We start from the raw sequence: 15,371 nt of genomic DNA, 5'->3' as shown, positions 1-15,371 counted from the left end.
TCTCTTTAATACAAAAACGCTTCCTTCCTTTGTCAAAACCAGATGCTCAGATAGAGGCCAGGCTTGTCCTGCGGCCTCACTGACCCCTCCCTCACCAGCCCACTTTCTGTACCTTCTGGGGGCACCTGGTCTCAGAAACAGGAACCTAGAGGCACAACCTACACCTGTTTCAATATACAAATCCAATTCCAGCCACACGGACAGCTGGGCCGATGGACCAAGGCACGGGGCTAAAGACGGGGCCAGAGATGCCGAGAAAGGGCCCTGCCCTGGAGACAGTAGTGGGTGCCAGCACGCTTCCCTGCAGTCGCAGCCACTCCACTCATACCCTCTCTCTCCTCTCTGGCCCTCCCGGACCCGGGACGCAGCATCCCCAAGTCAGACCAGATTCTTACAAATCCTCTTTAATCGTCAGTCTTCAGATCCGCAGCGAGCTTTACAGAGCGGTGCTCGGAGCCCTCCTCACCCTACAAAGCACAGCCTCACCCACCCACTCCTGAACAGCTCAGGTCCCGGCAAAGGCAGGGCCAGCTCTGTGCCACGCCCCGAGGACGTACCCCTCTGATGCCCTAAGCAGCCCAGGGCCAGACCCAGCCCCCTTCAGCCTGGCCCAGCTAAGCCTTGCTCCCACGAGTTGGGCCAGGCAGATCTGAGCTGCCTGGGGTGGGGCTGGGTCAGGCCTGGGGAAGGGGTGCCATTCCTAACGTCAGGTAAAGCTTACCCTTTCCCACAACCTTTAATGAAAATATGAAAGCCAACGGTATAAGCCTTATAGTGGAAAACAGTTGACCCACGCAGTGGGTAGTCCCCTGACAGCTCAGGGTGCCTTATCTACCCCGCCCCCCATTTTTAATACACTTCCCCCCATACAATATATACATCCCCCAAGGCAGGTAGAAACCCAGCCCACCTGCGCAGAGGTGCTGCAGGGAGGGTTTTCCTTGAGTTGCTCAGAGAACCCTAGTGGGCAGCGAGCGGAGGAGCCACAGCGCAGCCGGGCTCAAAGCTGGAGGCAGAAAGGCAGGGAGGCGTCCAGGCCCCAGACAGCCCTTCACTTCCAGCAGCACGGGGCGCACAGGTGCCTTGGCAGTGAGGTGCGGGGAGGGCCTGGAGGAGGGAGCCAGGGACACCCTGGGAGCCCTGAGGTTGGGGGACAGGCAGGAAGGTGGGGACAGCAGCTGCCTCAGTACTTGGGGACCTTGCTGTAGTCTTCGGAGTGCACGTTCCGGCACAAGCAGATGGACAGGAGCATCCCCAGGAGCTGTTGAGGGAAGGGCGAGAGTCAGTGGAGGCCCCAGGGCAGCACCCCACTGTCCAGGTCCACACACAGGGAGTAAGAGGATCCTCGCCCGACGGCATGGCTCAGTGGTTGAGCATCAACCTATGAACCAGATCATGGTTCAATTCCCGGTCAGGGCACATGCCCAGGTTACAAGCTCCATCCCCAGGGTAGGCTAGGGGGATATGCAAGAGGCAGCCTATCAGTGATTCTCCCCTATCACTGATGTTTCTATCTCTCTCTCCCTCTCCCTTCCTCTCTGAAATCAATAAGAGACCGAGAGAGAGAGAGAGAGAGAGAGAGAGGGAGAGAGAGAGCGAGAGAGGAAGGGAGAAAGAGAGAGAGCCCACTATGATGGAAGAGAGAGAGAGAGAGAGAGAGAGCTATAGCCTTGTGACCAGCCTGAGATTCAGGCGGTAGAGGGCCAGGACAGGACAGCGCTCAGGCCACGCTTGCGGCAGGGCCTCCCCCAGGACATCAGCACAGCAGGGACAATCCACGGGGACAGAGCCTGGGGAGGGCTGCAGGGAGGGGACACGGACCTCAATGACAGCGACGCCCACGCACACGCCTAGGATGATGCCCAGGTTTTCCTGCAGCCACGACTGCACCTTCTCCATGCAGCCCTGCGAGGGAAGAACACAGCCACGTCACCCACGTCACGTGCCTCACCCCATCATGCAGAACCATTGGGGGCCACCCCCAGCCCAGAGGGGTCTGTGCGTATCTGGAATAGATATATTAGTGAATAGGTAATGAAGGTACCAATGGCAAGCAGACAAATGGATCAAAGGCAGGAACAACTAAGTGAAGGAAGGGGAAAGGATGGAGCAGGAGCCCAGGCGAGCCTGGGTGTCCCCGAGCCCAGCCCCTCGACCCCACCGCCCTCTACGTACCTCCTCATACACGGGCCACTGCTCGGGACTGTTGCCGCTCTGGGTCCCGTTGCCACTCTGGGTCCCGTTGCTGTTGGAAACCTTGCAGAAGCCCTTCTGCACGAGGGGACTGTCGTCCTCCCCCTTCTTCTCGCAGGAGCAGGGGTAGGTGACGGTGGTGCGGTTCATGAGCTCAGCATTTTCTGTCCAGTTGTAGAAGCTGACCCAGCCACAGCACTTGCCCTGGGCAGAGGAGGGGACAGGATGCTCATGCCCAGGCCCATCAGGCAGGCTGCCCTCCTGGCAGAGGTGGGGCCGCCTGGAAAGAGGCTCAGATCTGCTACTTCTAGGCCTCCCTGGTCCCAGCCACACCTCCAGGACTCGCGTTTAGGTTTCGCGTTTGGCTTCTGTGAGCCACGAAGAATTTAAAGGGGCTTTCGGGAAACGCATGCCATAAACTGCTAAACAGTGGGAAGAAAAAAAAAATCAGGACCAGCAGAACAGGAGGGGAGTTCACGTTGAAAAGCAGAACACGGGTGTGGGGGACAAGTAGGAGGGCAGATGGCATTCAGCTAAGAGCATGGGGTGTGGAGTCAGGCTCCTGGGTTCAAGTCCCAGCTCTGCCACCTACCAGCTGCTCAACTTTGGTCAAAGTACTGACCTCAGTTTCCTCATCTGCAAAACGGGGGAATACGTTTTCTAACTCCCTGTTACTCGGACTAAACGGGATGAGGCAGGCGGAGTGCCCAGCACAGGTCTGGAGAGCACAGTCATTGCTCAGGAAAGGCCAGTCCCACTGCCAGGGGCTGGACCCATGCTGGAAATACCCCGGGAAGGAACAGCGGAGTGGGGGCAGGGCTCCTTTCCAATCCTGGCCCTGCCCTGTGCACGGGCAAGCCGCTGCCTTTCTCTGGGCTCGACTCCTCGCCTGGAGAATGGGATGGCAAATAACCACTATGCTAGGATCCCTGGGAGGATTAAGTGAGTTGCACGGGCGAGCTGGGCGAGCTGGGTGAGCTGCGTGCCACTGTGCCCAGCACACGGTCAGTTCCTCACCTGCTTCCTTCTCAGTGACGAGTCCCTGACAGGCAGCCCGGTGGCCAGCAGGGGGCGTGCCAAGCATCTCGGGTGTTCTGGGGCTTCAGGTTGTACTTTTTATGTTGCAGTTGCCTGTCTGCTTTCTCTCTAGCACAGTGGTTCTCAACCTTCCTAATGCCGCGACCCTTTAATACAGTTCCTCATGTTGTGGTGACCCCCAATTTCATTGTTACAAATTGAACATAATTAAAGCATAGTGATTAATCACAAAAACAATATGTAATTATATATGTGTTTTCCGATGGTCTTAGGCGACCCCTGTGAAAGGGACATGCGACTGCCAAAGGGGTCGCGACCCACAGGTTGAGAACTGCTGCCTAGCAGAAAGGTTGGTACCTCGAGATCCTCTCACGAAAGGAGGCGGCTTTCCTTGGCCTTGTACTGCACAAGGCAGAGCCCTCCCCTCCACGACCTCCTGCCCTGACCCACCCTCCCTGTGTCTCAGTGGTTGTGCATGGCGAATAAAACACCACCACGTAACTGCTAAGTGCTGCCTAAGTGCCACAGGCTTTAAAAGTTCATCCCACGAATGATACTATAAATATCCAAATGAGTATGGATCAATAGCCCCATTTTATAGATGAGGAAACTGAGGCTCAGAGAAGGTCTGGCCAGGAAGGGGCAGAGTTCGTATCCCAGTCGTCAGGAGCCTGACTTAACCACTTTCTCAAGGCGGTGTCTGACAGACATCAGAATCATCTAGAACAGCGGTTCTCAACCTGTGGGTCGCGACCCCTTTGGCGGTAGAACAACCCTTTCACTGGGGCCGCCTAAGACCATCCTGCATATCAGATATCATTACGATTAAACAGGGGGCCAGTTTACTGTCCCTCAGACCGCTGGAGGGCCAGACTATAGTTTAAAAAAAAAAACTATGAACAAATTCCTATGCACACTGCACATATCTTATTTTAAAGTAAAAAAACAAAATGGGAACAAATATAATATTTGTATTTGCATGTGGCCCGCGGGCCGTAGTTTGAGGACCCCTGGTCTAGAGCCTAGCCAGCTGCAGGGAACCCCCAGCAGCCAACCACCTCCCTGGGTGGGATGCTCCTCAGCTCCCAAGGGACTCGCTTCTCCCCGCAGGCTCCTGGGAAGGTGGCACTTGTTCATCCTGGGACGGTGACTCCCTCCAATCTTAGCAAAGCGTCTCAGGAATTGTGGGTCACACGAATGGTGTGATGACAGCAGCCTCCTGTGTGTGCCCAGCCCTCCAGGTGACCCAGGCCCTCCTACCTGTCCTCACCTGGTCCTCACCAGGAAGCCCGTGAGGCACTCGGGCCAGAAAACATCACCCTCCCCTTTTCCCAGCTCAGAAAACTGTGCCCACGTCCCCTGGACAAAGTCCCTCCTCCGTGTCCAGACGCTCCTGCTGTCACTCGGTGCCAGCAGGTCCTGTGTGATTGCTGTGCCCAGCGTCCTCAGGGGAGGGAGGAGGCTGCTGCCCAGAGGAGGGGCCCTGGCCAAGGGCCCACGAGAGAGCCGGCCGCCGGGACCTGATCACAGCCAATGTGTGTGTGATGATTGGCTCACCACCAAGGCAGGCTGGGAGCCCAGTCAGATGGTCATTCATTCATTCATTCATTCAGTCATTTATTCCGTTAGTCAGTTATTCCATCAGTCAGCATGCCAGTCTGTCTGTCACGTAGTCCTTCATTCTGTTAGTCATTGGTCTCTGCCTCTCCCACTTTAATTCATCTGGAATACACATACTACACTAAAGTACACAAATGCCATCTGTGAGTTTTATATGCATGCCGGCCTAACCGCCTGGATCAATGATTAGAACATTCCTTTTACCCCAGAAGTTCCCATGGGCTCCTCCCGAGAGGTAGGCTCCATGCAGACTTGGCACCCCATTTCTTAACCTCCAGGTAGGTTCCCAACACTGGCCAGCCTGGCTTGTGGTGAGAGGGCCGAGAGCTGAACCCTGCTCTCTGGCCACAGGTGGGAGCACTGTGAGCCATGGGACAGCCTCCAAGACCCGGGGCCCCTGAGCAAGGAGCTGTGATGGTGGCTGAGGGGCCAGGAGCCCCCACCCCATCAGATGCACACTCACACAAGCTCGCTAACGTGGTCTGTCAGGTGCCTACAGGCACACGGACCACCAGACCCAGACACACTGATACCCACAGGCCCGGAGCCTCACGCTGGCCAGCCCTCCCCACCCAGCTTACCTGAGCCTGCACGTAGTCCCAGCCCTGCTGCAGGCTGTCCTCCTGGCCATCCTTGTAGTCCCGAATGAGCTTGGTCACGATGCTGCCCATCTCCTGCTTCACCTGCAGAGAGGAGAGCCAGGGTCAGGTCTGACTTCTGGAAACCCATGCCCACCTCTGGTCACATCAACTTAAACCGCCTCTCCCCCTCCCTCACCCCCGAGCCTGGGGACATGCTCGTGGTGCCACAACATTTCATTATCCATTCCAATGACTTTCCTGGCACTTCCTGCAGTCACCACGCCATGCTCAGTGCAGCCAGGACCAACCACTCCTGCCCGCAGTCTATTTGGCACTCAGCAGCCGCAGGGCCCTTTAAATGTGAATCTTTTCATGTCACTGAGAAAACCTCCCAGTTGCTCCCTGCGGCATTCAGGACAAATGCCAACACCCTCTCAGTGCCCACAAGGCCCTGCCTTATCTGTGCCCTGCTCTCCCCAGACCTCGGTCCTTCTGTTCTTGCCTCCTCTGCTTCTATTACACCGGTCTCCTTGCAGATTCTGTGCTAGGCTCACTCCTGGGCCTTTGCACTCACTGTCACTCTGCCTGGAATCCCCTTCCCCCAAACATTAACATGACTCCCTTCTTTACTTCCTTCAGGGCTCTGCCCAAATGTCACCTCCTCAGACAGGCCTTCCTGGACCACCCTACAGAATAGCATCCCTTCCCTCCCCACACCCACCCAGGCCCGCCTTGTCTTGTATTTTCTCCATAGCATTGTCATGACATGATCATTTGTTTCCAGGATTTATCACCCTCTACTTCTGCCCCCTGAGAACGTCAGCTCTGTGGGAGCAGGGATTGTGTCTGTGAGCCTGGCCAGAGTAGGTGTGCAGTGTCCACATTAAGGAAAATGTGCAGAACCGCTGCTATCTGCACGTACCCAGAGGTCCTCATGCACGCACCCACGGTCCTCATGCATGCACCCCACAGTCCTCGTGCACGCACCCTGAGGTCCTCATGCATGTACCCCACAGTGCTCATGCATGCACCCTGAGGTCCTCATGCATGGACCCCACAGTGCTCATGCATGCACCCCGAGGTGCTCATGCATGCACCCTGAGGTCCTCATGCATGGACCCCACAGTGCTCATGCATGCACCCCGAGGTCCTCATGCACGCACCCTGAGGTCCTCATGCATGCACCCCACAGTCCTTATGCACGCACCCACAGTCTTGATAACCGCTGCTATCTGCACGCACCCACCGTCCTCATGCACGCACCCTATCTACCCTCACACCTGCCCTGGGCCCCACACAATCCACATCCTGGCAGTGCTGGTCGCCATGCTCAGGAATTCAGAGGCCCACAATGAAGAAGAGAAAAGCACACCGCTTTTCACTAAATGCACAGAGAGACACTGATTTACAAATAGGGCAGGTGAGGGGTGCAGGACCAAAAGAATTCATCCTAAAGACCTTTCACTGGGGCCCTGAACTGAGGCCCTCACTACAGCAGCTTTTCAGGAACGAGTCAGCTGTGCGAAAGGAAGCAAACCCAAACCCGCCCAGGTGGCTGAGGCAGGGCTTTCCCCAGGGACTAGAACGGCCCCATGTGGGATGGGGCCCCGGAGCCAGCCCTGGCCTGGCCCCCCCGGCCTCTCCTGTGGGCCCTGCCCAAGGCCCTTCTCAGCATGCACAGGCTGGTTGTGGTCACCCCAGGCGAAGGGCCCGAGAGGCGCAGGGGCACCTGCCTCTCAGTTCCTGAGAAAGGGGATCAGGGAGAGGGGACAGGTGCTTCCAGGCAGGGACTTTCACAGCCTGGCTCCGAATCCTGTGCGTGGGACTTCCGCCAGCGCCCCACAGGCAGCCGCGCCTGCTGTGCTCAGAGAAACCACATCCCCCGGATGGACCTGCGGCCCTGGCTCCTGGGCCTCCGTCACTAACCCAGGGAAACCAGCCTGAGGACCTCGCTCTGCCCTCTTCCCCTTGATAAAACCATTTGCATGTTGCTTCTTGTTTACTCCCCAGAGCTCTCTACAGTTTCCCAAGCTTTCTGGTCCGTAACAACAAGCCCAGTGGCTAACATGGACCGAATGCTTGCTTTGCACCAGTGCTGTGCTAAGTAAGCACTTTTCATGCGGCATCGCACTTCAATCCCCAGAGCAGACCTATGTTCAGGGTACTGACCTCGTTCCCTCAGTCTAGAGATGTAGAAAAGGAGACTCAGAGAGGTTCGTTAACTTGCTCAAAGTCACACAGCCAACAAGTAGAACAGCTGAGGTTTGAACTCAGGCCTGATTCGAAAACCCAAGCTTTTACCCATTAGGTTCTACTGGCACTTTAACCTTATGGCTATACCTTGAAGTGGATCATAGCACCGTTAAGAAGGGCCCAGAGAAGCCTAGTGGTGGGGCCCTGCCACATAGCTGGGGCGGTCCCCCTGCAGCTCTTGTATCTTTCTGCCCCGCCATCTCTGCTCCCCACCTCTGCCCCCGAGAACAGATGATCACTGAGGCGTGGAAAGAAGGGGGTTCCCCAGAGGCATTTGCTTGGGGAACATCCTCTCCCGGCCTTCCCCCACATCCTCTCACGGCCTTCCCCCACGTACCCAGGCTCCATTTACACCCCAGTGTGGTTGCCACAGCAGCCCGGACTTCCCTGTTTCGGGCCCTCCCAAAATGAGAAGGTGATGGAAACCACGTGCTTTCCACTGACACTGGGTGGTTTCCATGGAAACACCATACCATCCTCCAGCCCAGAATGTGGCTGAAGGCCACAGCTGAGCCCCAGGGACCACGGCTCCAGGGGCCGGTTCAGGCTGTGTTGGGAGCCCAGGGAGGTCGCCCTGGCAACCAGGCTGCTCCTGAGACAAGGAGGAGCAGGGAGATAGAGAGGATGCTCACCACCTCCTTCACCTCTGCAGGCTGCCTCTGTGGTTCCTGACTGCCCTGCACCCATTCTCCCTTCTTCGTGAAATAACAGCTCCTCTCCTTAAGGCTCAGCACCCCTCAATCCATCCATGTGCCTGGCAGGCCTCCCCCCACCCCACCTCCCTGCTGCTATGGGCAGGCAAACACCCAGGCTGCCACTTCAATGCCTTCCACACCGTTGGAACAGCAGGTGCTTCAGGGATGAGTACATGTCCCATGGTCACACACGCAGGCTCTCTCTTTCTACTAATCTGATGGGAGGAGGGCCGCCACCTTGGGCTCCACTGGGGACAGCCCGCCTGAGAAGAAAGCGGAGGAGGGAGAGGGAGAGACCGGCTGGCAGCCTCGGGATGCCTGGGCCCAGCTGAGCCTGCGGCCAGCCAGCCCTCAGTGGGTCGCTGCCACCGGCGATCGAGTCCTGCCCAGGAAGAACCGCATCTTTATAGCCAGTGCAAGACGGAAATGCAGGGCCCTCGCTCAAAAAGGACTAAGAATTTCGAAGCAGCAGCAGCAGCAGAGCAGCAGGCCGAGCACAGGACCCTTCTAAGTGCAGGACCCTGCGTGACTGCTCGGGTCACGTGCCTAAGAAGCCAGCTCCGGTCCTGCCCAACACCATCCTCCCATTTCCAGGAGAGCAGACGGAGGCCCCCAGGGTCAGAGCAACTTCCCAAGGCCACACAGCTGCAGGCAGCAAAGGTATGACTGTAACCTGATGTGAGCCGCTCCAGAACCCCAAGACCTGAACCACAACAAGCCACTCACTGTCTCCACCGACCCCCAGATGGACACCCCCCGCCTTTCCCCACCAATGCTGTGCCTTTATTTCACCCTGTGGTGTGACTTTGCACAGAGAGGCTAAATTAGAAGAGAACTTTGAGTCCAGTGTATCATCTACATGTAAGAACTCCTCTCATACTTTTCCAGGTTCTACTTAAATGCTCCCTTTGATGGGGAACTCATTACCTCACAAAACAGCACATTTTAGTGTTGAGGGCCTCTTGAGAGAAGCAATTCATTTTAAGTTGAGCCCAAATGATTTCCACCATTCGTGTTAGTTCTCGTCCTCCCTTTTCCTGCCCAAGAGGGAACAGATCAAATCGCTCTCTCCCAGGACAATGACGTTTCAGATATTCGAGACCAGGCCACGTCTCCCCTTACCCTCTTCTTTCCAGGGGAAGTTTCTAGGTTCCTTTGGTCACCCTTTTGAGATGGTGTCCAGACCTCTCCCCATACTCTTTATACTAACTCAGAGGTGGGGGACATCCTGCCCATGGGCCATATAAAACCCACAAAGTCATTTGGCCTTCCCCTGCTAAGGCAACCGCAGGTGGAACTCAAAATTCAATAAATCTAGGAGCTTTTTTCATAGCGACCTCTATATATATAAAAGGCTGATATGCAAAGTGTCCCCTCGGGAGTTCAACCAGGAGACCAGGAGTTCGATCACTTGCTATGATGTGCGCTGACCACCAGGGGGGCAGCACGGAATGAAGGAAGGCTCCGACTGGCAGCCAAAGGCTCTGATTGGCCCTGATCACCAGCTAGGCCTAGGGACCCTACCCATGCATGAATTTCGTGCACCGAGCCTCTAGTAAATTTATATTAAGTGAATTATATTAAGGACCCTTGGCAGAGAAAAGGTTCCCCACCCCTGCTCTAACCTGTCAAATCCCCTTAGAATGAGTGCCCCAGACGCAATGTAATGGCTACATTCTCCTGTCTTCTCCCTGAGTTCCACGGGCCATGTGCCTGAATGCTTCCAGGCTTCACCCCGGTGTCCTGAGAGGAAATGGGCACCCTTTGCAAGCGCTAATAGGGAGGGATGGCATGTTTACTCTTAATGACCACCAGACTCTCCCTGAAATTCCACTGCAATCCAAACAGCCAGAGACCCCGAGTTCACGTCATGTCCCGGTCACCTCGGGAGGTCCTGAGGGCAGGCCTGCGCCGGAGCCACCCACACAGCCTGGCACCCGCAGGTGCTACAAGTCTTTGTCCCACTTTCCCTGGGATCCCTTCCCAGAGGGACAACCTGGACACTTCCTTCCCTAAAGCGAAGAGATAGGGCGCCCTCTCCCTGTGCTGCCCCAGGGAGTTTCATCTCGGTGAGGGGGCCTCTCACAGACTCGCATGGTCCCCGAGGAACCTGCTTTCCTACCTGTAACTTAGGACGCGTGCCCGGTGCCTATGTGGGCCTCTCGGGGAGAGAGAAGGAAGGATCACAGCTCTCCTGACCACACTCTCTGAGGACCACGGTGCAGTCTGCTCAGACAGTGTCCTGACCCCCCACCCCGAACCCCTTCCCTGTCAAGCTCTCATCCCCCAGGCCTTCTCCTGAGCCCTTGATATAACCCCTCGGAGCCTCAGCAATTTCATCTGTGCAGGCTGCTGGGCAGGTGAGAAGTGTGCACTGCGTGAGTGCAGCCAGCCCAGTGCCCGGCACGTCATAGGAAGCGGTATCAACCCACTTCCTTCCTCCTGACCTCCTCCCACCGTCCACTGCCTGCAGGGAACACGTCAGAACCCTAGACTGTCAGGTCGCCTGAGGCTCAGAGAGACCAGGTAACCTGTCTGAACACACACAGCACCCAGTGGCAGAGCCCACCCTCCAGCACAGGGTCCCCGAATCCCAGACCTGCCCTTTGCCCACTAAATGGAGGCTGGATCAACAGTCAGGTGAGGAAGCAGCCAGGGGAGCCTCAACCTCACACTTCCTGGTCCCACAGTCCTTGCTAATATCAATATTGATACCCACAACAGGAACAGCTGCCATTTGTTGAGCCCTGACTAGGCACCAACGAAGTTAATAACGGTGACAACAGCCATCACACTTGCAATGATGCCAGCAACCATCTGCTCGGGGCCAGTACTACCCTGAGCCCTTCCCACGGGTCAGCGCCCTTCCCCCTCACCACGGCCTATAAGGTGGCTCTTGGGGCCCACGTGCTCCAGTGCTGAGACCTCCCCAAGTTTCACAAGGGGATCAGGCTGTGTCACAGCCCAAAGTCTCTCCCATTCACTTTTCCCGGGGGCACCTGAATGGGGGACACAAAGGCCACAAAGAGCCCCACTTCTGTTCAGGTCCATTTTGCCACCAAATGAGCTGCAAATGTGTGTGTGCATGTGTGTGTGTGTGTGTGTGTGTATTTTGGGGCGGGGGGGGGGCGGAGAGCGGTTTCAAAGTGGTTTGGGGTTTCAGAATTGCAGACAATTGCTTATTGCCATTTGACACACAAGGCACCTGAGGCCCAGAGAGGCTAGGTAATGTGCTAAGAGTCTCAGCGCAGAGGTTCCAACATGGGTGGTTTCCTCTGGAGCCAGGCTGGGCCACCACGCTGTATGTTATAAACGTGTTGTAGTCGGTGCGCCTGGGTGTGTGTGTGGGGGGGGGGCAGGTAGGTTTATCCTGATTTATAATCGGGGGACCCAAGGCTGGAGAGCCCACATGCCTTGTCCAAGGCCCCGGCTGCCCTCGGCTCTGCCCTGGAAACAGTGGCCGCTGGAAGCGAAGGGCAGGAAACACAGATGGCAGCCCAGGGGTTCCTTCCCTCCCACCTGCCCAGGGGGCCTGGCGAGGGGGGAGAAGGCCTCCCCCCCCACCCCCCGCCTTGGAACAGGCCTTCCCTTCAGGCTCCCAGCGCCCCCCTTCCCCCCCCCCCCACCTTCCAGCTGGGCCTCATCTGCAGGAATAAACACCATCAAGGGCATGTTTAGTCTTTAGCTGGGATTTACAATGTGCGGGGAAAGAAAAAATAAATCATTCATTCCAACTTGGGCGATAGGGTGGCGCCAGAACTTCCCCAGAAAAGCCAGAAAATTTCCCTTGCCTTCCAGAGAGGAGGTGGGCCAAGGGGAGGGGGCTGGGACCCGGGGAAGGGGGATGTCGAGCCTGGGGGCGTGGGGTGGTGAAGGAGGCAAAGACGGGGACAGAGTCTAGCCTGGAGTCAGGAGAGGCGATCCTCCCCCCAAGCCCTGCTCTGGAGCTGGGACGCCTCCGCGGTGTAGCTCCTGGGGGTGAGCCAAGCAGAGACCGTACCATCCTGTGGGCAGGCGGCGTGGTGTCAGGGGCGGCCTGGGCCTGAGTCAGAGGAAGCGGAGGGAAATCTCCACTCTGACACCTCCAACCTGTGGGTGACCGTGACCAAAGGTCACTTTGCTTTTCTGGGCCTCGGTTTCCTGAAGTGGAAAATGCTTGCAAAACTGAAACGTGTATCGAGATATGAAGTCAGCTCCTGGCGTGTGGTTGGTGCCCATAGATGGGCACCACCTTTATTACTGTGAGATGGGGAAACACACAGGGGTGAGAAGGTGGACTGCCCGGCACCCAACAGAGCTGACTAGCTTCTGAGTCACAGGAGCCACCTCATTGGAGCCCAGTTCTGATCTACCCTGATGATAACGTGCAACTGACTGGGTCCCAGAAAAGCCCCAGGGACTGATCCCCAAACCCTGTCTCTGGAAAAGGACATTCCCTGCCCTAAGCATTTGCCTCCTGTGCGGTGGCCAAGCAAGCTTCCTGTCATCTGCTGAAACTGTTTTCCCTTTTCCCTTGACCGCCAGGAAGCTCAGTGTCCAAGTTAGCCCTCCGTTACATGGGCATCTCATCCCCTGGCTTCAGGCACAGTGGTCTTCCTCTCTCTCCGTGTGCATTCTGATCGCTCCGATTTGGTTTTCTGTGGGCAGTCAGGGCCAGTCCTCCTGGCAAACAGGCTGGGTGTGGATTGTCAATAAGTAAAGCAGGTTTAGGTAGGAACCACCACAGTGAGATATTTCACCCGCGTGAACCCAGAAGCCAGGTTGCTGGGGTTTGGATCTCAGCTCTGCCATTTACTAGCTGTGTGACCTTTGGCCAAGTGGCTGAACCTCTCTGTGCCTCAGCTTCCATATGTGCACATGAGGGTTTTCATATCCATGACCTCATAGGATTTCTGTGAGGATCGAATATTAAATGCAGTAAATACACAACATTCAGTTCCAGGTGTTTTCTAAGTGTTAGCTATTGACGGTGTCATGTTTTCTCAGCTTCCTTCTAAGAGGGATTGGAGGTAACTTGACCTTCAAATGGTAAAATGCAGGAGCCCACATGGCTGCCGGCTCTGCACCTGCTCAGAGGACCAGACCTGTAGCACTGGAGGAAGGCAGGCCCCGGCCCAGCCGGGCCACGGTGAACTCCTCCTGGAGTGTGGGAGCCTGAGCGCTCCCTGCTCTGGCCATTGACCTGCTGGCTGCCCTCACGCCCTCACCTGCAGGACAGGGTTCTCACACTTGGGGGAGCGTGGTGGGGATCAGTAAAAGAATGAATGTAAAGTGGCCAACACTGCCCCAGCATATGGTTTGTGCTGCCCCAATGTAGGGATGGCGGAGGCTACTGTTACTATTGCTGACGTTGCTACCGCTATTAATCTCTCTGAGCATCTGCTTTCCTGTCTGACAACCTAACACTTACTGTACAGAGCTGCTGTGAGGAGAGACTATGTGTGTAAAGCTTCTAGAAGTTACCATGTGCACATAGTAGGTCTTCCTTAAGTAACTGTGATCATCACAATTGACTGGCTCACACAGCAGCCATTCCCGGCTCCTTGTGTCCCTGTCTTTAGAGTCAGAAAGCCAGATACGTTCTCAGCCACCCTGAACGCCAGGGGTGCCTTTGTAATGCAATCTGGGGCACGTTTTTAGGGGCCTTGCTCTTCTTCCCCTTGATCTGGCCACAGCAGCACAAGACGGGGCTGTGGCAGCCACCGTGGGACCACAAGGTGAGAGGCACGCTGTGGAAAAGCCATCACAGTGAGGATGCTGAAGAGACAGCCAGGACCACGGTCCCTGAGCTTCCACGCTTGACTGCTGGCTACGTGCACCAGTGTCCTTAGATCTGAAGCACAGTAAGTCTAACGTTCTCGTCTGCAAAGCTGCGCCCCTTCCCTCTGGCGCAGGCCTGGGGTCTTTATTGACAGCCTCCTCCCTGGGCCTCACCTGTGCGTGAGGGGCATGGATTTAACGGTTGCTAAGGAGCCTTCGCATTAACGAAAACGTTTACTAAGTCCTTACCATGCCAAGCGCTAACATAATCTCACGGAACCCTCCCAACCACCCAGAGTTAGATTTCATTATTGTCCCCAGTTTGCAGAGGGTGAACCGGGCAGAGAGAGGTAAGCAGCTTGCACACAGTGGCTACAGGCTTGGAACAGGGAGGGGTGGAGGGGGGTCCGGGTCCAAGAGTGACTCTGCCCACAGACCCCGTCTTCCAGGCCAAGGGTCCACAGTGTGACCACGGTGAGGCTGTCTGTAACCACGGGGCTCGTCTGGGACAGCTGAGGCTTCTAGTCTCCCCACACCCGCCCTGGGTGGATCCCCCACGCGGCGGTCCAATGCCAGCTGGGCACGGGAGGGAAGGGTGCATACCTTGTCCATATTGAAATAGAAGAGGACGCCAGCAGCCACCTGGGCGATGAGGATCAGGAGGAGGAAGACGAAGTACTGGGGACACAGAGCAGGCAGGTGAGCTGGAAGCCCTCACCAGGTCCCCCCTCAGGTGCTCCCCACCCACCCTGGGCCCCGCAGAGCTCAGGGCAGGGCAGGCAGAGGGGGCGCTACTCACCAGCCCCAGCAGGCAGCGGACCTCGTTCACGGCGCCGATGCAGCCCAGGAAGCCCATGAGCATGGTGACGGCCCCCACGCCGATGAAGACGTAGGCGCCCACGTTGAGCGAGGTGGAGGAGGCCTCTGGGGGATGGAAAGGAGGTGTTCCATCAGGCCCGGCTGTCTCACCCTCATGAAGTACAGAATCAGGGGCAGGACCTTCCTTGGAGTCGGGGTGCTGGGTCAGTCCCCCAGCAAGGAACCTGCTCTTCGCCCCCTTTGGAAGCTGCCTGGATGTGCCTCCCCCAATCTACCCTAACTCCCATCCTGCTTCACTTGATCTCCTCAGCGCTGACCAGGAGTGAGAAGACGACCTTTTGCTAATCTCACTTGTTCCTGACTGCAGCCCCACAGAATGAGAGCTCCAGGAAGGCAGGGACTCAGGTTTGCT

The 15,371-nt window shown here is 56.7% G+C and overlaps 1 protein-coding gene across 2 annotated transcripts in view; it reads right to left on the bottom strand.

Annotated features, from left to right (window-relative positions):
* Window positions 1-388: 388 nt before the first annotated feature.
* CD82 (CD82 molecule) overlaps window positions 389-15,371 on the bottom strand; it is a 30,538-nt gene continuing 15,555 nt past the window's right edge. For both annotated transcript variants that reach the window (XM_015569510.1, XM_015569509.1), the window contains 6 exons: window positions 14,940-15,064; window positions 14,744-14,818; window positions 5,433-5,534; window positions 2,176-2,397; window positions 1,822-1,905; window positions 389-1,261 (listed from right to left, as the gene is read on the bottom strand). In XM_015569510.1, coding sequence (XP_015424996.1) covers window positions 1,184-1,261; window positions 1,822-1,905; window positions 2,176-2,397; window positions 5,433-5,534; window positions 14,744-14,818; window positions 14,940-15,064 — 686 coding nt within the window. In that variant the 3' untranslated portion in view covers window positions 389-1,183. The remainder of the gene's footprint in view (window positions 1,262-1,821; window positions 1,906-2,175; window positions 2,398-5,432; window positions 5,535-14,743; window positions 14,819-14,939; window positions 15,065-15,371) is intronic.

The sequence above is a fragment of the Myotis davidii genome, unplaced genomic scaffold (genome assembly GCF_000327345.1).
Source record: "Myotis davidii unplaced genomic scaffold, ASM32734v1 scaffold265, whole genome shotgun sequence".
NCBI classification, from domain to species: domain Eukaryota; kingdom Metazoa; phylum Chordata; class Mammalia; order Chiroptera; family Vespertilionidae; genus Myotis; species Myotis davidii.
The sequence above is the reverse complement of the archived record's forward strand: the minus strand, read 5'-3'. Positions and strand labels throughout refer to the sequence as shown.